A 22563-nucleotide genomic window follows, 5' to 3' on the forward strand; every position below is an offset into this window, starting at 1 on the left:
GGATCAATTCAACAAGAAGAGCTAACTATCCTAAATATATATGCACCCAATACAGGAGCACCCAGATTCATAAAGCAAGTCCTTAGAGACCTACAGAGAGACTTATACTCCCACACAATGATAATGGGAGACTTTAACAGCCCACCATCAACATTAGACATATCAAGACAGAAAGTTAACAAGAATATCCAGGAACTGAACTCAGCTCTGCATCCAAGCTGTCCTAATAGACATCTACAGAACTCTCCACCCCAAATCAACAGAATATACATTCTTCTCAGCACCACATCGCACTTACTCCAAAATTGACCACATAGTTGGAAGTAAAGCACTCCTCAGCAAATGTAAAAGAACAGAAATTATAACAAACTGTCTCTCAGACCACAGTGCAATCAAACTAGAACTCAGGATTAAGAAACTCACTCAAAACCGCTCAACTCCATGGAAACTGAACAACCTCCTCCAGAATGACTACTGGGTACATAACGAATTGAAGGCAGAAATAAAGATGTTCTTTGAAACCAATGAGAACAAAGACACAGCATACCAGAATCTGTGGGACACATTTAAAGCAAGGTGTAGAGGGAAATTTACAGTACTAAATGCCCACAAGAGAAAGCAGGAAAGATCTAAAATTGGCACCCTAATATCACAATTAAAAAGCTAGAGAAGCAAGAGCAAACACATTCAAAAGCTAGCAGAAGGCAAGAAATAACTAAGATCAGAGCAGAACTAAAGCAGGTAGAGACACAAACAACCCTTCAAAAAATCAATGAATCCAGGAGCTGGTTTTTTGAAAATATCAACAAAATTGGATTCCAACTCTTGACTCACCCCTGCCAGCAGGATGCCCTTGAGCAAGTCAACTTTACTAAACTAAGTCTTTTTGTATTTAAATAAACAGAATTAAGTAAAGTATATGAAAGTTTCTGCAAATTGTAAAGCATTACAAACATAATTGTCATCATTATTATGGAATTTGTCTTCTAACACACATTTTATGATTTACTGAACAAGATTCCCAGGAAGTCAATTATCATTGCTTGTTCTGGCCATATTTCTTTTATACCTGAGTCTCACTGGCATGTGAATTGGCTGAGAGGTGGACAGGCTAAATCTATGTGCACAAATCCTTTTATGACCCAAGGGAAATTTTAGGAACTAGAAGAAGACCTGAGGCTAACAGACAATTCTTATGTCCAATGGCAGAAAGGGGAGAGAGTAGGAAGGGTGTGAGCCTTCTGGCTGACCATTGCTCCCCTTTTTGTAAATGTGTTCATGGTTAGGAGAGAAGTAACTATAACTATGAAAGAGAAGAGTTAAAATGCCTGCTCTTCTTTCCTGAAACCCCTTCTTACCCTGTTCACTAGATTTAATGAAGAAAATGTGAACTTACCACAAAGTAGTTACAACTTCTGCTGTTGAAAATTCTTTTCTTGCCAGGCTCGGTGGTTCACTGTAATCCCAGCACTGCAGGAGGCCAAGGTGGGCGAATTACTTGAACCCAGGAGTTTGAGACCAGCCTGGGCAACATGGCAAAACCCAACTCTACAAAAAATACAACAATTAGCTGAGTGTACTGGCAGGTGTCTGTAGTCTCAGCCACTTGGGGGGCTGAGGTGGGAGAATCACTTGAGCCCAGGAGGCAGAGGTTGCAGTGAGCCAAGATCCTGCTGCTGCACTCCATCCTTGGTGATAGAAGTGAGACCCTGTCTCAAAACAACAAAAAACAAATGAACAAAAAATAGATTCTTCTATTTTTCTTTCTGTTTGTGTCTTTTCATCTGTATATCTCTCCCCCATTCTATTCTTTATCTCACCCTCTGTGTGTCATTTTTGAAAGGATCTCTTTGAAGGCACTCTTCCCTACTTTATCATTCTTCTGTTCCTTTCCCTTTTTCTCTTCTTTACTCTGATAATTTGACTTATTTAATTTGGCAAATTAGTATAACTATACTTTTCTATTTTATCATGTCTTTTTTCTTGTTTTTTCTGCCATTTGAAAGTTGGTATTCAAATCTAATATAATAAATGAAAAAGGTCATAAATTAGTAAATTCCATTTCCACATACGATATACCACTGGGTACGATGAAAATTAGCACTCATATTAACAAAGAGAATATAGTGGTAAAATGCTTTTACACTATTTGATGGGATGTGTTCATATTCACAACCTTTGACCTAGTAATATTGTATCTTAGAATCCATTTAAAACAAGTATGTCTTAAATAATGAAAAGACTATATATAACCTCCTTCATGTCCAGCAATAAAGGACGATTATTATATGGACTATGTTATAATCATTTAATTTTTACCTACAGTAAGTCTTGGCAGATGTGGATTTGACATCCGAGGTCGATGGCAATATAAATTTACACAGTGTTTTAGAGCAATATGGCAACATACCCATTATAAGTCCACATACGTTTTGATCTCACAATTGTATGTCTAGGTTGCCTTCCTTATAAGCTCATCTATGGTAAAATATTTGTAGTGATATTCATTGTAGTGCTAATTATAGTAAGTTTGTTGACCTTTTGTTAAATAGTAAATAGTTTCTCTTCTGGGTATTTAACTGAAGGAAATAAGGCTGTGGATAGATAACAAAGCTAAGATATATTTATTCCTATTTTTATAACTTGCAAATAATATTAAAATTGTAAATGTCCAACAATAGAGGGTTGGTTAAATTCTATATCCTATCAGTGGAAAACCAGGCAGCATTCGCAATCATGTCGTCGAAGACTGTGATGGGATCATCTTCCATAATGCACATGCGTATACATATGTGTACCAGGAAAGAGATACGCATACACTGAAATATTCACTGGTTTTCTCTAGGTAGTTAGATACAGATGATTTTTTAAAAAGTTTAATGACCTATGATTATGTTTTCTGATATAAATAAAAACCATGAGATTTTTAAAATTAAAAATATTAACCCAAGGCTGAAGAAAAGCCTTGGAGGAAGCAGACCAAATTTTAAACAGTAGCTGTTTTTGAGTGGTGGGACTAATGGTAATTTTTAAAACACTTTTGTGTCATATCTATATCTTTCTTTAATGGGAAAATGAGTACGCTCATTTTATTGGAAATATTTTGTTTTTTAGTTTTGATAAAAGTATGGTTGATAAGCAATTAACATAGCACCAAGTAATTTTAATGTAATTAACAAGCTTTTTAATTAACAAGATTTTTGTTTTCATATTATTTTTAGGCCAGAAATGTACACACAGGAGAGCTGGCTGCAGTAAAAATCATTAAATTGGAGCCTGGTATGTATTAAAACCCTCAAGACAATTTTTGAACAATTTTCTTGTGCAGTTCATAAATATAGGTCTTAAAACTATTTTCCGTATTTCTTTCCTTGTTTCCCTTCTTCCCAAAAGAAGTCTTTATATGTTCTATCAGGTCAGTAGAATATCTTCAATTAAATTACCCTGGAGGTGGTTAGTTAAAGGTGAGTTTGACATGACAGTTTTGTTGCCAAATAAAATTTGACATGTCCACATTCAAAATTGGAAGACACATTGACATTGTTAATTTGCTTTTAAGAAGATAGTGAAATATTTGAACCTCAAGTTTAGCTTTTATGAGAATTTGGTTAGGAAAGTATTCAGTGATTTTTTTGGGGTGAATATTTGGTATAATGACATTTGTTTGTCAGCTATTCCCTTTGATTGATTTAGGCTTATTAATTCTGGTTTTAGCTTAGTGCTTATTTTATTAACACTTCTGTGTGTCAGAAGACTGCTTGTTTCAAAACACACTGAATAATTTGCTTTGAAAATAAAACTGTAATCTTGAAACGGTTTTATGATTTTGGTATCCTAAAAGTTTCTAATGAGTGCAGTAGTAGTTTTTGACCAGGTAAGTGAATATTTGGTGATATGTTCATTTGCTGGTTCATAAACTTAGGCGTGTAGGGTAAGTTTACGACCATAATTGTGCCAGTTTCTTAGTTTGAGCAGTTAAAATGACTTTGCTTTTGAAACACAGTATTTGAATCATTATACATGTGACTCATTAAAGAGATAATAGTACTGAGGCAGCATATGCTGGAACACTAAAAATAAGCTTTCAGATATGTCCCAATATCTTTTTTTTCCTGGCAAGTAGAAATTGTTATAATAATACTCTTTTAGGATCCTCTTATTAAATGCCACCTAGTAAGTTTAAAATGATCTCCAAAATGTCACTAACACAAATAAGGAATATTACAGAACTATACAAGCATTTGCCTCTCCTGGAAAAGTCACTACAGGAAATATTCAAATTATGTTCAAGGATGGTTATTCAAGTTATGTCCAAGTACTGGCCTGTGCTCTCAGAGAAAACGAAGATATTTATCCCTTTTCTGTCTTAAGCGAGTGCACTGGGCTTGTTACAGCACAGTTTCACTTATTTGACTTGAGGGTATGGCTTATTTTTTATTAGGTTGATGCATAAGTAATTGCAGTTTTTGCCAACCTAATATTATAGTTCATTATAATGAATTAATGAGTATATTTTTTATATCCTGCAATTCTGAATGCTCAATAAACCATATATTAGAACTAACATAAGAAGGCAATTCAGTAAAAAAAAGAAAAATATGTGTATGATTACTTAAAATGTAAGGATTAAATGCAAGGATTGTACGTTAATAAGACTCCTTTGAAAGGCTGGAATTTTCTCACTGCCTTGTTTTGTAAAAGCTACTGATTATTTTATGTTAGATGTGACCCATGTATTAAGATTGAGTAATATTTCAACTTGTCCCCCAAAAAAGAATAACATAGAAGTTCTATAAATATTGATGAAGTGATCTTAGTATTTGGCTTTTTAAAAATTTTGTTGGTTGCCTATTCTTATGCCTTGCCCCAGTCCTATCAGGTTATTTGTATTTTATTATTGAATTTTAGACGCTGTTTGTACTTTGAGGATAGTGACTCTTTATCGTGTATTTTACACTTCCCACAATTTGTCTTCTTTCACTCTGCTTATACTTTTTTTTCCATGTGGAAGTCTTCTTTTTTCTCTTAAATTTGTCAGTCCTCCTTTCTCTATTCCCCATTTCCCTGTACTTAGGCCTTTTCTCCTAGATAACTATAACAATTTTAAACTGTAATTTCTTCCAGTTTTTCCTTTTTTTCTTCCAAAATTTAAATATTTACTCAATCAGGAACGAGTTTGTTCTAAGGGATGAAAGAGAACTCTCTCTATATATTTTTTCAAATGGCTGGTTTCCCAAAGCCATTACTATAGATTCAGTCTCTTATCCACAGATTTGAAGTGCCTTGGTTGTCATAAGCTAAATTTCCATATAAGCATAGATTGTGTGTTCTGTTCCAGTGATTTTCTTTTTTCTATTCCTACTTCAATACTATCCTGGTCTTGATTGCTATAACTTTTGTTGCATGTTATAGTCTTCATTCCTTTTATTTTTCAGATATTTCCTTTCTGTTTGTAAAACTTTTTTCTTCAGGAGAACTTCAAAATCATTTTTATCAAGGAGAAAAAAGGCACATAGATTGATGTGGGATATTTGGCATTTTGACAATAGTAAAGGTTTTTTCTTATTCAGGTCTTTAGGAAAGTTTTTGCCACATCTTCATATTTACGGTATTTCTCGCTGTTGGGGTGGCTTCCTTTTTCCCCTCTTACACTGTCTAACTGGTTATTATAGATATTTACTTCAGACATTGATTTTATTGGTTATATTTTGTCTCTGGCAGTCTTACAGAATTCATATTTTTCTGGCAGTTTTCAAATGTTTTTCATTGTTTTTGCAACTGTACAGATATATCATATAGAATGTTATTTTGGCCTGGACTTTCACATTGTAGGATAGTGCTTCCAGTGTTGTGTTTACTCATTAAGCGTTAACCCATTTATGCTGGAGTTTGCGGTTTTTTGAATTGCAGACGTGTGAAAAATCAGACCTTGACGATGAACTTGAGCCGTAGGATGTTAGGATGTAAATAACTCTCACATGCTTAGCGTTCCGATAATGGAACACTGGGCATAAATGGGTTCTGACAGAAGTGTTGATCATCTTCCACTAGAGTGATTTTGTCCATTTCTCCTTCCATTTGTGGCACATCTGCTTAATGTATTATATGTGTGTCAGTTGACCCATAAAATTCATGTTTACCTTATATTTTCATTTCTTAATAAATATTTATTGAATACCTCATATATGCCAAGCTCTGTTCTAGAGGGTAGGAATGTAGAAGAGAACAAAAAGGCAAAGACCTTGTTCTCATGGATCTTGAATTTCAGTGGGGGAGACAGAATAATGGAATAAATGTATAATGCATTAGTCACTCATATTGGTCAATGGCTTCAGTCTTTCTCTTACTATTGTGACTTGTATCTTTCATCTTTAATCATTCACTCCCTTAATGATCTTCGATACCCTTTTTACCTTGAATATAACTTTATCTGACATTGATATTGCCAACCCTCCTTTCTTTTTGTTTATATTTATGTGGCATACAACAAATGGATAGACCTGGTGTACCTGGGCCTGTCATTATACTTTAATCCTTTCTGGGTCATTGATGTTTCTCTTGTAAAAAATTATGTTTGACTTTTGTTTTACAACCCAATCTGAATCTTTCTTTTTTTTTTTAATATGTGAATCTGTCCACTATTACATTGTTTTAGAGAGATTTTTAATTTTACTTCTGTTGTTGTTTTTAATATTTTCTTAAATTTAAAAAAAAATTATGGCTGGGGGTTTCTTTTATTTTTACCGCTGATAATTTGTAAGATACAATTCTGTAGTTTTGTCAGAGAATGACTTGTAAGACCTTGAATAATATACTTACATTTGTGGGTGTTTTAGTTTATCAGTTTAAGAAATAAAACAGTCATCTATTGAATTCTTGGGTTTACAGATTTGGAAATTTGCATATTTATACTCTTCCTGCCTCATCATCCCCCCAATTTTCAACTGTTTGTTGGTTTATTTGGGGATTTTAGCCCAGAAACTTTCTGATTGCACTGGGGTATGAGTATGTATTAGTATGTGTACCTTCTTTTAAGAAATGTAATATTTATAATTTATAAGTGCCACGACCAATTATTTAGATTTAGGTTTTTATTTAATAGATTTACTACCCACCATTGGTCTTTTTATGCCATTTCCTTTGCATTCTCACCTACTTAGTATCAGCTATCAATAGACTAAATCATATTGTCAAAAAGATTTTCCAGTATTAGGAATATTGTAATTTAAATCCATAGATTGATTATTCTTCTCAAACCTGCTTTTCTTTCCCATTTTGCTAAGCAGTTAACCCATCCAAAAATGTAGGCATTAACCTCGATTTCTCTCTTTTATTTGTGCTCAAGAATCAGTCTGTCAGCAAGTTCCCTCAGCTCTACCTTCAAAACATATCCTGAATCCATCTACTTGTCTTTATTACCCATCTCCACCCTTCTAGTGTCTGTTTCCTCACCTACACTTCCCGTTCCCCACCATCTGTTTTCAAGAAAGCCTCCGGAGTGAACTTTTTAAAACATAAATCATGTATCATCGCACTCTTCTGCTTAACACTTCCCTGAAGCCTTCATATCAACTTAGAAAAATACTCAGATTTTTAGCCTTGTTTATAAAACCCTACATGATCTGCTCTCCCCACTTCTCTGAGCTCATCGCGTATGGTTCTCCCTACTCTACTATGCCTCTGTTTTCTTTTTATTTAAACAGTCCAAGATTAAAACAATTCTTCTCTTTTGCCTGAGGTAACTGTTTTTCAAGACCTTTGCTCTGAAGGCTCCTGGTCATTCAGACCTCAGCTTAAATAAATATCATATCCCCAGAGGGGCCAATCCCCTTGTTATTTTAGTTGGCTGCATAGGACACATGAGTGCCTGATGCTTTTCTTGTTTGTTTATATGTATATATTGTGTTTGTCTCTCTCCTAGAATGTAAGAGCCATGAGAATAGTGATTATTCTCACTGCCGTATTTCACCACTTGGGACAGTGTAAGCACATAACGGACACTGCAATAAATATTCTACCTACAAAAGAATATTGCAGATGTCTTTCTGTTGCCTTTGAATGAGAATGACAATTTGACTAGGTATAAAATGATTGCATCACGTGTTCTTCTCCATCTACCCTCAAAAAACTCTATAGACATTTTTTTCCCTTGAATATTGTTGGAAAGAACTGTAAGGCCTACCTGATATTTTTCCCCTAGTAGGTAACTTGCTGTTACTACTTGATTGTAGCAAAAGCTGGCATTTCTTTCTTTGTCTTCAAAATTAGTAATCTCAACAGAATATAACTTGGTCTCAATAATTTTCTACAGATTTTTCTCCCTGAGACATAATGAGCTGCTTTTTTCATCTGCAGTTTTGATTTTTTCTCCATTTCAACAAACTTTGTTTTAAGATTCTTGAATTTTTTTATTTAATTACTTTGGAAAGTAATGAATTTTTAGTCTGCCATATCAGTTACTTTTTTTTTTTTTTTTTGAAACAGGGTCTTTCTCTGTTTCCCCGGGCAGGACTACAGTGGCATGATCTGAGCTCACTGCAACCTCCGCCAACTGGGTTCAGGTGATTCTCGTGCCTCAGCCTCCTGAGTAGCTGGAATTACAGGCACGTGCCACCACACCCGGCTAATTTTTATATTTTTAGTAGAGACGGAGTTTCGCCATGTTGTCCAGGCTGGTCTTGGACTCCTGGCCTCAAGAGATCTGCCGTTCTAGGCCTCCCAAAGTGCTGGGATTATAGGCGTGAACCACCACACCTGGCCCCCAATACTGCTTCTATTCCTTGTTGGTTCCAGTGCTTTTATTAGTTCTATACAAGTATTATTTCTACACAGCTTTTCCCCCCTTAACTCTACCATCATTGTTTCATTTTGTTGCCTTAATTTACCTGTACTCTTTTTTCCCCTTTCATATCCCTGAGAGTTTGAAGGACTTATTGTCTTAAATTTTCTTTCAAAACAAATTCTTCATATCTTCAGCATCCTGTATTTGTCTTTTTTCTGCCATGGAATTTTTGTGGAAAATCAGTGGACTTTTAGCATTGTCGGTAAAGCCAAAGTAGATGGTATTTTTCACATTTTTGGAACAGACTTAAGGGAATCTTTAGATTCAAAATATGATGGTATGCTAATGAATTTTCCCAACATTCAGTTCAGATACTTCAAATAATTTTGGAGACTGCTGTATTTCAAAAATGAATTCTCAACTGTATTCAGCAGCTTTCAAAAACTTGCACTAAAGCCAGCATAATACAAAAGTGTTTTCTTGTATTGATTTAACAGATGAACTGGTTTAAAATTGTATTTAGACATGAAAAGATAATTATTTGCCAATATGACTTAGAAAAAAACATGTCTAGTAAAACATAAACAAAATTTTTTTTAAGTAAATGAAATTCCAGCTGTAAACTTAACGTGCTTTTCCCTGTGGTGAAAAATAGGATATTAAAGTTTATGGTAATTTTAGAGTCCTAGACTGTATCACTGACTTGCCCCTGGCAATTTAATTTCATAATGCTGTATTCAAAATTTTACTGAAACAGATTGCTTTTGAAGGTCTTCCTAACCGTCAAAAAATGCTACAGTAAGCCTTAGAGTTGACAATAGGTTAGCACAGAAAATCGCTTTTATTAATTAGCCACAAAAATATTTGTAAAAGAAAATGAAGTCAGCATTCCTTCCTATGTCTGTATGTTCTTGTTGCTCTTTGTAGATACAGGCAAAATGGTTATTTTCAGGAATGATTTAACCATTTCTTTCACATTTTTATAGTAGATAACTTACTAAATAAAGTCACCACCTTACAAATGGTAACATTAAATAGAGTTTGACTTACCAGTGATTAGCATTGAAAATAATACCACCAGTGATACCATTGTGAGTTTTAGTTGCATTTTTCATCTCTTTGGTCAGACATCCAGAGTGCCCTATAAGACCAGGCAGATAATATGATGGTTCGTGCCACTATGTTTTCCTGTCTTTTGTCTGAATTTCAGCCTACCATCTAACTCATTTTACAGGTGCTCAGTTTGCTCAACAAGTCTGTAGCTAGTGGTGGCCAACAGCCAGAACAGGAACAAAGTTTGTGGGAAAACTTACCATCAGAATCCTACTTTCCCTTCCCTCTGTCTTTCTTCCATTACCCCTCTTTTATAGTGAAACTACAAAATAATATTTTAAGCTTATGAAAATTACAGTTTGTTAAATATTGTCAGCCTTGCTTACAGGGATAGAATTTAATGCATCACTACCCAGGGTGATTAATGCAATACCCTTTTGGTTTGTTCCCTTGCTTGTCTTTTAAAATGGCAAATTAGAAATACTTATAAAATAGTTTAGTATTTTTTAATAAGTTAAATGTATTTCTGTAGACAGTTTTCGAAATAAATAGGAATCTTTAAATATCTTTCAATAGATGTTTAAAGCTTTCCTTGGATTTTCAGGGGATACTTTATCCTGTTTCCTGAAAGTATACGCAGAGAAAGTAGTGTAAATCTGAAAAAGTCAAGAAGTATACGGAGGTTTAAACCAGCCATTTGTTTGCCTTGTGAAAGTTCTTGAAAGAAATCCCCAGGTAGGTTTTTTGGCCAAATAGGACAAGTGTCATCTATTCTGGTTAGGTGGTATGTTCTTTTCAGAATTTCTATTCAAAAATCTAACAACCTTGATTTTTAAAAATATTATGTAAAGTAAAATATTTGTACCCTGTCTTCGCTGTTTGGACAGTTCAAGTCTGAATTAATGGGAAATGTTAATTTGAAGGCATAAATACATGCCCCAAATGTCATTTTATTGGTTTTAAATAATAGATACAGAAAATGAATAAAGGTTAGTGTTGTTTACTAATGTCTTCTGTTTAACATTCTACATTCATTACACTCAATGAAAAAAAAAAAGTGTTATTATGAACCAAAACAACCATATTCACAAGATTGCCACCATTGTGTCACTATATTTTTCATGGTTGTTTAAAAATTAGCTGATTGAATATTTAGCATTGGATTAATTGATTTTCTGAAAAAGTACTGCTAATTTATTCATTAGTACAATGAACTACCACTAAAATTAGTTTTCGTTTTGATACTTTAACATTATTTCATAAACTTCAGAAATGGTATCTAGTACTTACTAGTACGGAAAACTTTTGCCATTGCACATATTAGGAGATCTAATTTTTACATTGTAATTTTGCTGTGAATGATATACAAATTTTTAGGTTACTGCATATTTATTTTAAATACTTGTTTTAAAAGTTTTTATTTATTTATTTATTTTTGGTCTGGAAGTGGTGGTTCACATCTGTTGTTGTCTCAGCACTTTGGGAGGCTAAGGTGGGAGGATCTTTTGAGCCCAGGAATTTAAGACCAGCCTGGACAACGTAGTAAGACCCCGTCTCTACAAAAATTTTTAAAAATTAGTAGACCATGGCAGCCTGCTTCTGTAGTCCCAGCTACTCAGGACACTGAGGCAGGAGGATTACTTGAGCCCAGGATGTCGAGGCTTCAGTGAACCATGTTCACATCACTGCATTGCACCGTGGGCAACAGAATGAAATCCTGTCTCAAAAAAGAAAGAAATTTATATATATATATATATTCATTTAAACATCCAACTGTAGTGAAATGATTAAATTAGGCTGTTTTCACATTTTATTATTTTTAAAATTTCAGTAAAAAACACATAAACTTTACCATCTTAACCATTTTTGGTTTTTTTGGTTTTTGTTTTGTATTTTTTTGAGACAAGAGTCTTGTTCTTGGCACCCAGGCTAGAATGCAGTGGCACAATCTCGGCTCACTGCAACCTCCACCTCCCGGGATCAAGCCATTCCCCTGCCTTAGCCTCCCGAGTACCTGGGATTACAGGCTGCCACCACTACACCCGACTAATTTTTTTATATTTTTAGTAGAGACAGGGTTTCACCATGTTGGCCAAGCTGGTCTTAAACTCCTGACCTCAGGTGATCCACCTGCCTCGGCCTCCAAAAGTGTTGGGATTACAGATGTGAGCCACCATGCCCAGCTGTCTTTACCATTTTTAAGTGCATCATTTAGGAATTTTAAGTATATTTACATTGTTGTGAAACAGTTCTCTAGAATTTTTCATCTTGCAAAACTAAAACTCTATATTCACTAAACAACAACTCCTCTTTGCTGCCCCCCCACAGCCACTAGTAACCACCGTTCTGTTGGTATCTATGAATTTGACTCCTTTAGATACTTTATATAAGTGGAATCATACAGTATTTGTCCTTTTCTGAGTAGCCTATTTCACTTAGCATAATGTTCTCAAGGTTCATCTATGTTATAGCATATGGCAGGATTTCCTTTTTAAGTGTGCATATTTTTCATATACTACAGTTTTATTCATTCTTCTGTCAACACACATTCTGTCAAACTGGGTTGCCTCTACCTCTTGGCTATTGGAAATAATGCTGCTATGAACATGGGTGTACAAATCTCTCTTTGAGATCCTATTTTCAGTTCTGTTGGATATAAACCTAAAACCATGATTACTGGGGTCATGTGATAATTCCACCTTTAATTTGTTGAGAAACTGTTACAGTGTTTTCTGTAGCAGTCTCACTGGTTTGCAATATCAACAACAATGTACAAAGGTTCTAGCTTCTCCACATCACCTCTAACCAGTTTTATTTTCTGCCTTTTTTTTTTAGGCATCCTAATGAATGTGAAGTGATATCTCACTGTGGTTTTATTTTTCTCTGATTAATGATGTTGAGCATGTTTTCATGTGCTTATTGGCTGTTTGCAGGTCATCTTTGGATAAATGTGTACTCAAGTCCTTTCCCATTTTTAAAATCAGATTATTTGATTTTTTGTTGTGAGTCCTAGGAGTTCTTTATATATTCTGGGTGTTAAACCCTTCTTAGATACAGGATTTGAAAATATTTTCTCCTATTCCATAGGTTGCCATTTCAACTCTATTGATTTTGTCCTTTGGTGAACAAAAATTTTTTTAATTTCATGTGTAGTCTCACCTGTTTTTTGTTACCTGTGCTTTTGGTGTCATATACAAGAAATAACTGCCAAATCCAATGTCATGAAGCTTTTCTTCTGTGATTTCTTCTAGGAGTTTGATAGTTTGGGGTCTTACAATTATATCTTTATTTCATTTTAAGTTTTGTGTATGGTTTAAGGCAGGGGTCCAACTTCATTCTTTTGCATGTGGATATCCAGTTTCCCCAACACCATTTGTTGAAGAGACTGCCCTCTCCCCATCAAGTAGTCCTGATTACCCTTGTTGAAGATCATTTGACCATGTACTACATGAGGGTTTGTTTCTGGGCTCTCTGTTCTATTCCATTGGTTTTAAATATGTCTGTCTTTATGCCAGTACCCTACTGTTTCTATTAGGGTAGCTTTTAGTAAGTTTTGAAATCAGGAAGCATGAGTCTTCCAACTTTGTTCTTCTTTTTCAAAATTGTTTTGGCTATGGAGAGTCTTTTTAATTTTATACAAATTTTAGGATGATTCTTTTCTATTTCTGCAAAAAAAAAAAAAAGTTACCAGAATTTTTCACAGGGATTGTGTAGCTATTTATATCACTTTGGGTAGTATTGATGTCTTAGTAATATTAAATTGGGTTGGGTGCGGTGGCCTCACGCTTGTAATCCCAGCACTTTGGGAGGCTGAGGCAGGCGGATCACGAGGTCAGGAGTTTGAGACCAGCCTGGCCAATATGGTGAAACCCGTCTCTACTAAAAAATACAAAAATTAGCCCAGTGTGGTGGTGCGTGCCCGTAGTCCTACTCGGGAGGCTGAGGCAGAAGAATCTCTTGAACCCTGGGAGACAGAGGTTGCAGTGAGCCAAGATCGCGCCACTGCACTCCAGCCTGGGTGACAAAACGAGACTGTATCTCAAATAATAATGATAATAATATAATAATAATAATAATATTGGTTTTTAAGAAAAGATATTGGTACTTTAGGACATATTAAATGTAAGGTACTAGCAAGACATTCAGTAATAGGTATATAGTGAAAACTGAAGATAAGATAAGGGGCTCTGTGGTTCTCAACTAGTCTCATCCTGACATTGCCAGGGTGTGAAGAATAAAATTTCTCTTCTTTAAGCAAGTACCCTTCTTTTTGGAGACAGGTCCTCACTCTGTTCCCTAGTCTGAAGTGCAGTGGTGTGATTATAGCTCACTGCAACCTCAAACTCTTGGGCTCAAGCAGTCCTGCCACCTCAGCCTCCTGAGTAGCTGGGACTACAGGTGCGTGTCACCATGCCTAGCTTATTACTTTGTGAAGACGAAGTCTCTATGTTGCCCAGGCTGGTGAGCAACAGGGCTGGAACCTACAAGCCTAAGTTCTCTGAACCTAGTGGATTTTATGCCACATCTCAGTGGAAAGTAATATTATTTTGGCTTATCACCCAATTAAAAGAATAAAACCAACTATCCAAATTTCAGATTATTTTTATGAGGCTGATGTAGGCCATCAAAGAATAGCTACATCTATGATAACCATATTACCTTACCTACCTCTCAGGATAAACTACAAAAATATTACCTTTATGTAAGTCTCTTCCGTGGTATAATTTCAGTTCACAGAAGATTTTACTCTCTTTGCATTAAAGTTTCAAATAATATAATAGTGAAGCAGATATATGAAGAATATATCTGAAGCTGGAGTTCAAACATCTGAGTTATTAATAACCTGTGCTTGGGAATTCTTGCTTCCAGCTACAGCTGTAAAAAGTTGTCATTCACTCTCACCAAGACCTCACCTTCCCTGGTAGAAACCTCACGTACCTGCTGCTGGGAACACAGTTGTGGGTGGAACTCAGAACTCAAAACTACTACCAAGAGGTGGTAGTTTGTTACTAGTAGTATTAATTCAGCCATATTATTGACTTTTACAGGTCAGTTTAAGAATTTACACACGATTGAGAAGTTAGGCACCATATGTGAAGCTACTCGTGTGAGAAAATCTGTTCTAAATCCCAGACTTAACTGAAGAATTTTTCAGCACAGCTCAGATATAAGGCTTCTGTGCACATTTAAAAGTGAGTAGGTGGGAATCCAAAGAATAACATATTGATATGGTTAGGCTTTGTGTCCCCACCCAAATCTCATCTTGAATTGTAATTCTCAGGTGGCGAAGGAGAGACCTGGTGGGAGGTGATTGGGTCATGGGAGTGGTTTCCCCCATGCTGTTCTCATGATAGTGAGTTCTCATGAGATCTGATGGTTTTGTAAGTGTCTGACAGTTCCTGTAACACACACACTCTCTCGCCTGCCACAATGTAAGACTTGCCTGCTTCCCCTTTTGCCATGATTGTAAGGCCTCCTGAGCCATGCAGAAGTGTAAGTCAATTAAACCTCTTTTCTTTATAAATTACCCAGTCTTGGGTAGTTCTGTATAGCAGTGTGAGAAAGGACTAATACACATATGTTAACAAAATTATGTGCTGCTTTACTCTTCTTTCTTTTATAATTCATATTTTTTCAAACATGAAAGATGGGCTAGAATTTAGCCCGTTTGAGGGAAATCAGCATGTGTAAAGAAGAAATTATAATGCTATGATGGAAAAGGCTCAGATGGAGGAGTGATATAAAAGAAGAAAGTATTCTGGTTCCCGTCAGTGAACACAGAAAGCAGGGCCTTTCGTCTGCACCTAGGTATGCAGACTTTCTACTGTTACCTCCAGGGCTTACTCACAGCTTCTGCCTAAATTGATAATGAGTAACAGGAGATCATCTTCTATTTTGGATTATCTCCTTTGATCCTCTTTTATTGTCAAACCATTAAGAAGTGCATTTTCAGTTGTAACAAGTTGCCATTTGTGCACTTATGTTTAGGGTATATGTGACCATTTATGTAATACACGGTTTCCCAGTTTACAAATAAAAGCTAGATTATCTTTAAAGATTTTCTCTCAGACATTCATTCAGTTAGAAGATTGTACCCTTGTTTGGCTTTCCTAACCCTTTAAAATTGTTAACATGAAATTCTGTAACTGAACTATCAGTTAATGTTTACATGAATTGACTGTTAAAAAAATGCTCTAATGATTGTAAATAAATGTGGCATATTAATAGTTAAACTAAATATATGTGTGGATTTTTGTTTTGTTTTGTTTCTGAGGCAGAGCCTTGCTCTGTCGCCAGACTGGAGTGCAGTGGTGGCTCTCTGCTCACTGCGACGTCCGCCTCCCAGGTTCAAGCAATTCTCCTGCCTTAGCCTCCCAAGTAGCTGGGACCACAGGCACCTGCCACTACACCGAGCTAATTTTTGTATGAAGCTAAATATATGTTTAAACCACATCAGCAGTGATAGGTTCTTTAAAAGCTTTTAATGGCATGGCAAAAATATTTAAAGCTCTATTTTGGTTTTGAACTGAAAAAGTTGAAAGTATAAAGGGAAAAAATATCTCTGACTTGTGTGAAGATTTTGTTTATTTATCTAAGACCTAATTGCTGAGTTTTTCATTCTTGGCCTTGTATGTTTTTCTAAGATGACTTTGAGTTAGAGCCAGAGTCTGTCTGGACACCACTGAACTTTTTTTTAGTAGGGGGAAGAGAGGCTCACTATGTTGCCCACTGATTTTAAACTTGAAGTTGCTTTTCAAGTTTGAAGATTACAGGTGCCCACCACCACACCCATCTAATATTTGTGTTTTTAGCAGAGACAGGGTTTTACCATGTTGGCCAGGCTGGTCTCGAACTCCTGACCTCAAGTGATCCGCCCACCTTGGCCTCCCAAAGTACTAGAATTACAGGCGTGAGCCACTGTGCCGGGCCTAATGTAGCTTTTTCTAATTAACTTATATGGGTCTGTGATAAACTAATTGTAAAATACAGACCAAAAAGGAAGAAAGCAAAGTTACTTTTGAAATACTTCTTCTATATACTAAAATAATATATAATCTCCTTTTTCACATAATATAAACCTATTTTCATGTCACAACACACTGTACTGTAATTTATTTAACCATTCTTGCATTATTAAACCATACTGTAGTAAACATCTGTCTTTGTACATGTCTCCTTAAGAAAAAAAAATTTGTAAGTGAAATTGTGGGTTCAAAGATTCTGCATGTTTTAAAGACTTCTGAATTTATGGAAAGATTCTACCAGTTTGCATTTTCACTGAAGTGATAAGAATGCCTAATTCCTCATCTCTAATATTTATTGTAAAATTTTCCTTCTTTTCATATGTAGAGATTTTGAGTAACATGATAAACAACTTATTTTGTTTTCCAGGAGATGATTTTTCTTTGATTCAACAAGAAATATTTATGGTTAAAGAATGTAAACATTGTAACATCGTTGCCTACTTTGGAAGTTACCTTAGGTAAGGGGGGAAAAAAAGCATCATCTCTCTCTGTATTTTATATACTCTTTGCTACTACACTGGCTCCCTTCCATGCAAGTGCTACTATATATGTATGCTTTTAAACACTACAAAATTCTAAATTTTTTAGAGTCTTCCTATTTCTGGGGTTTTCCCCTAGTATATATTAATAATGGTACTCCCATTTTTACAGTTGTACCTTATCTGGCAATTTTAATGAAACATTATAAGTGATTACAAGTAAGTGTTTTAACTTATAAAACTGATCATATTCTAAACTGCTTAAGTTGGGAACAAAGCTGAAATTAATGTGCTTTTCTGTATATTGTAGCAAGATTGCATGGCAGTTTCCTGTTGCACTTTGCAGTCCATCCTGAACCTTGGTGTGCTAAAGAGTGAGAGCCTTAGAGTATTTCAGTGATTGAGGATTACTAGCTAATATAATTTTCTTTCTTTTTCGTATTAGTCGGGAAAAACTGTGGATTTGTATGGAATACTGTGGTGGCGGATCACTTCAAGATATTTACCATGGTACTGTTAATTTGACTTTACATTTTAAACAGACTTTGGTTTTAATGATTGTTGTTTGATATTTCCAGTTAACCACGGATATTAACAGGTAGACTTACTATTTTGCATTCTTCTGTTCCCGGAGCACTGTATAACAGAAATTGATATTTATTTTTTATTGGTTAGTCAATTAAACTTGCCTGAGCCCGAACTGAGAAATGCAAAAGTATTTATATAATCCAAATTTTACTCTTTAAATATAATCTCTAGGAAAGTGTTTTATCTACAAATGAAACTTCCTAAATTTCCTTGTAAAAAAAATTGAAATGCAAGGGGTAACTCACAGAAAGGAAGTTACGTGTCTGTCTTAATAACTTAATCTGCTAACCAGAAAAACAATTTACTTGTTACTGTAATATTTTTGTATTAATATGTATTGTTTTAAAGTTTCGAGTATTTTATTTAGTATTCCATGAATTTAGGCAGTTTTCTGAGCTGAATTTGACATGACATTCTAATACTGTTTAGAAAGTTTTAGTTTTGGCTCTACTGTTTAGCTTTTAATTTGTTTTGCTGCTGGCAATTTCCTGAATTTCTAGAATTTATGAGACTAAACGTAGATCCTTATAATTTTTCTTCTCCTTGTTTGACATGGATATGGGATAGTAAAACTCCCATTGTAGCTACTCATTTTATAATTCATTTTGAAGAATTATGTGAAATATTTTTAAAGTTTGTATGCTGAAATCTTTATATTGGAAACCTTATCAAAATTTAGTCATGCAGTTTACAGATGCAGCCACAGTAGATATAAAAACAGAAGTGCTATTTCACTTCAGATAATAGGTTGTAACTACAGAGCCTAGTTTTAAAATGTCAATCAATAGAGCAGTGGTTAAATAAACTACTCTTCAACTTGTAATATGGAATACTGTGCGGCACTTAAAAAGATGAAGTTACTTCGTAATTATTGGCCTGGGTATATATCCCTAAGGCTTGTTTTTAAATGGAAAAATTGAATCATGAAAGAATATGTATAACATACTTAGTCATACTTAGGCTTTTAAAAATTATGTTCTTATAAGTATAAATATACAATGTAAATGTATAGCAAAATGAAAGAATACCTACCAGTTGATTAAGTCATTACCACAGGAGAGGGAAAGCAAAACTCAGAAGTAAATTTTTAAATTATAATAAAAACTTATCAATATAGTGCTTATCAATTTTAAGATGTCATAATTATCTAATTTTGTCACAACAAATAATCCATAACAACAAAAATTCTGACTGATGCCTAAACACTGATCACTACCTCTTTATTAACAAAAATGTTTAACATCACAAAACTGTTACAAATACACAAATTATTATGATTCAGGCTATCTCTTATGCATATGGATTTAAAATTCTCTGTGCCACCGGATTTAATTTTTTTCTGTGATTTTATAAAGAATTGCTATCTTCTCATGCCTGTAATCCCAGCACTTTGGGAGGCCGAGGTCAGGAGTTTGAGACCAGCCTTGCCAACATGGTAAAACCCCATATCTACTAAAAATACAAAAATTAGCTGGGCATGGTGGCAGGCACCTGTAATCCCAGCTACTTGGGAGGCTGAGGCAGGAGAAATCACTTGCATCCAGGAGGCGGTGGTTGCAGTGAGCCAAGATCACGATACTGCACTCCAGCCTGGGCGAGAGAACAAGACTGTCTCATAAATAAATAAATAGCTGTCTTTTCTATGAAAAGTTTTTATTCAGTAATTGTAATTTTTATCCATTCACATTTTTATAAAATGAAAGCACTCATAAGACTATATGGATAAAATCAAACTATATAGCTGGCTCTTTTTTTTGCAACTTCTAAGTTTAAAGAATAGCTTTGAAACATTAATTTTATTTTTTCATGAAATTTTGACTTTGTCTTATTAAACCTGATATTTGTTGAATTAAATTGAACCTAAGTAGTACCCATCCTGGTAGTTAGTATACTAGATAGCATAATAATCAAGAAAATCTACATTTATAATTAGATGTTGTTAATAAAGTGACTTTTCTTCTTTTACTACTATTTATCATGTTACTAAGAATCGGAAGTTTATTTTCCTGAATGGGTAAAGAGAGCCAGTGGTTAAAATATGCAGTAGAATATTTCTCTAGGTGAAGAATACACATGATTACCTGATTTGGTTTCACTGTCAGCAGATACCACCCCAGAATTACTCTCATGGTATTGAAAGGCATAGTCACAGAACCTCTGGTTGAGTTCTTGAAATAAGAAGAATTTTATATTTCATATTAGGGAGAGATCTGGTTGCCAAAAGTGACATGGTTATTTTTTAAATTCTTAGATGAGGTACTAGATCAAGCCTCTCTGTTTTGATAGGTGTGGTAAAGAATTATACTGAAGAAATAGCATCTTGATCTTTAAAAAAGTATGTGATGCCTTTTAATATATTGGAACAGTCAATCTCTATGGTTCTCTATTTCTCTATATAACTACTTAGTTATATGTATTTCTTCATTTTTGAAAAATTATTCAGGTTTGCTTTCTACCCTAACCCTAACCCTATGATGCATACCACTATGCTTTGCACATGAGTGCTTAATATTTTCACAGACCAAAGTTGTATGGAGTTAAATCTTTTAAAGTACATTTGAAAAAATTCTCAGTGTTACCTTTCGTTTTTGTCTCTTGATGACAAAAATAATACATCCTCACAATCAGAAGAGAAGTCATCCAACTGTATAAATAGAAGTTGTTTTATAATAGTTCATCTGTTTTGTTTTGTTTTGTTTTCTGAGACTGTGTCTCGTTCTGTTGCCAGGCTGGAGTGCAGTGGTGCGATCTCAGCTCACTGCAACCCCCACCTCCCTGGTTCAAGCAGTTCTCCTACCTCAGCCTCCCAAGTAGCTGGGACTACAGGTGCGCACCACCACGCCCAGCCAATGTTTGTATTTTCAGTAGAGGCAGGGTTTCACCATGTTGGCCAGGATGGTCTCGATCTCTTGACCTCGTGATCCACCCGCCTTGACCTCCCAAAGTGCTGGGATTACAGGCGTGAGCCACTGCGCCTGGCCTAGTTTGTCATTTTTTAAGTAGACTGTTTTTAATCTGTTAGGTTTAAATGTATAACATTGTGGTCTCTTCTTGTTTCTAGTTACTGGACCATTATCAGAATTGCAAATAGCCTATGTATGCAGAGAAACTTTACAGGTACTATATTTTCTTAATGTAATTAGAAAGGCAATTCTAGGTTGACAATTGATAACTGTAAAATGATTGTCTTAAAGAGAAAGGGAAAGGGTAAAACAAAATGATTTTTCTGTTAATCTCTTATATTATAATTCTGTAAAACTAGTTATTTTTCTTTCATGAATGAATCACATGAATTCATTTAAACTGATGCCGACATATACAGTGATCATATGTGGACTTCCACTTTGATGCCAGTGCACACCATGGTCATGTGAGGTATTCTGCTTTATAGCACTTGGCCTTCAGTTGTGTAAATTGGTTTTCAAGAATGAATCACCAGACCTCTCAATTGTAACAAGTTGTCTAAGCGTTCTCTTCAAGTTTATGGCAGTAAAAGGAATCTCTTCCATGAGACATAGGGGCTTTTACTATTTCTCTTGAAATAAAATAAATTAGCACAGCATTAACCCAAGGCGTTATCTGAAAACGCTAGTTCTATGTGATATTAACTGGTGTTATTGATAGCAGAATCTCTTTTTGTAAGTTTGGTTAACATTGCATTAAACAGATTTCTTTACTTCAGGGCCTGTGAGAACTTAAAGTATGCTAAAATAGGTTATGAATATTCAATAAAGATATAGAGTATGTGGCATTTTTCCCAAATTATTTATTTTTTTCAGTGCCCTGAAAGACTACTCACTGAGAAAATTAGTAATTAACAATTTTGTTCATATACTTTAAGGCATTTAAATTAGGAGGAGGGAATAAGTAGTAGTGATTATGGTTTGTATGTTTGTAATTTACAACTGATAATTGTTAATTAATGCTTCTATCCCTACATTTCCTAGACTGTGTAGTTTGTTTAGAAATGAAATTGATACTCTATGCGTTGTTCTTTCATGTTTTTCAAAATGGGAGAGTGGGCTGATCTAGGAAAAAGTTCTAGTCAGTTTTGAAGAGTTGGTTCCCACATGCCTTAAAAGACATAACCACTGCCAAATCTTAGAGATAAATCAGATTAATTTATCTGACATATATATATTTATATGTAGAGAGAGAGAGATGTATAATATATATGTGTATATGTGTGTGTATATTCCTATAACATTTGCATAACATAGAAACCTACTTTATTGTATCTACATAAAATACAAACTTAATCATACACTCATAGTAGGGAATTATTGACAAATTCATTTTCTTTGTATTTTAATTTCCAGAGTTCATTGTTCCCCTAAGTATTAAACAAAGTACAGAGTGGAGGTGAAAAATTAAAAAAAAAAAAACAAAGATCGATTTGTACTCTGGTGCTGGTATATGACCGTAACCATTTATATAATTCTAGTTCCCAAAATACAATGCTGCACTGCATAACATTTCGGTCAACAGTGGGCTACATATACAACAGTGGTCCCATAAGGTTTTAATACTATATTTTTAGTGTACCTTTTCTATGCTTGGATATGTTTAGATACACAGTAATTGCCATTGTGTTACAGTTCCTACGATATCAGTACAGTAATGTGCTGCACAGATT

General features: G+C 34.7%; 1 protein-coding gene across 2 annotated transcripts in view; it reads left to right on the forward strand.

Moving 5' to 3' along the window:
* The window catches only part of MAP4K5 (mitogen-activated protein kinase kinase kinase kinase 5), a 108030-nt gene that overhangs the window by 23801 nt on the left and 61666 nt on the right, over nucleotides 1–22563 (forward strand). For both annotated transcript variants that reach the window (XM_011956887.1, XM_011956888.1), the window contains exons 3-6: nucleotides 3222–3279; nucleotides 17228–17318; nucleotides 17785–17849; nucleotides 20989–21044. In XM_011956887.1, the coding sequence (XP_011812277.1) occupies nucleotides 3222–3279; nucleotides 17228–17318; nucleotides 17785–17849; nucleotides 20989–21044 (270 nt within the window). The remainder of the gene's footprint in view (nucleotides 1–3221; nucleotides 3280–17227; nucleotides 17319–17784; nucleotides 17850–20988; nucleotides 21045–22563) is intronic.

This window comes from Colobus angolensis, unplaced genomic scaffold (genome assembly GCF_000951035.1).
Source record: "Colobus angolensis palliatus isolate OR3802 unplaced genomic scaffold, Cang.pa_1.0 Scaffold428, whole genome shotgun sequence".
In the NCBI taxonomy this organism is placed as follows: domain Eukaryota; kingdom Metazoa; phylum Chordata; class Mammalia; order Primates; family Cercopithecidae; genus Colobus; species Colobus angolensis.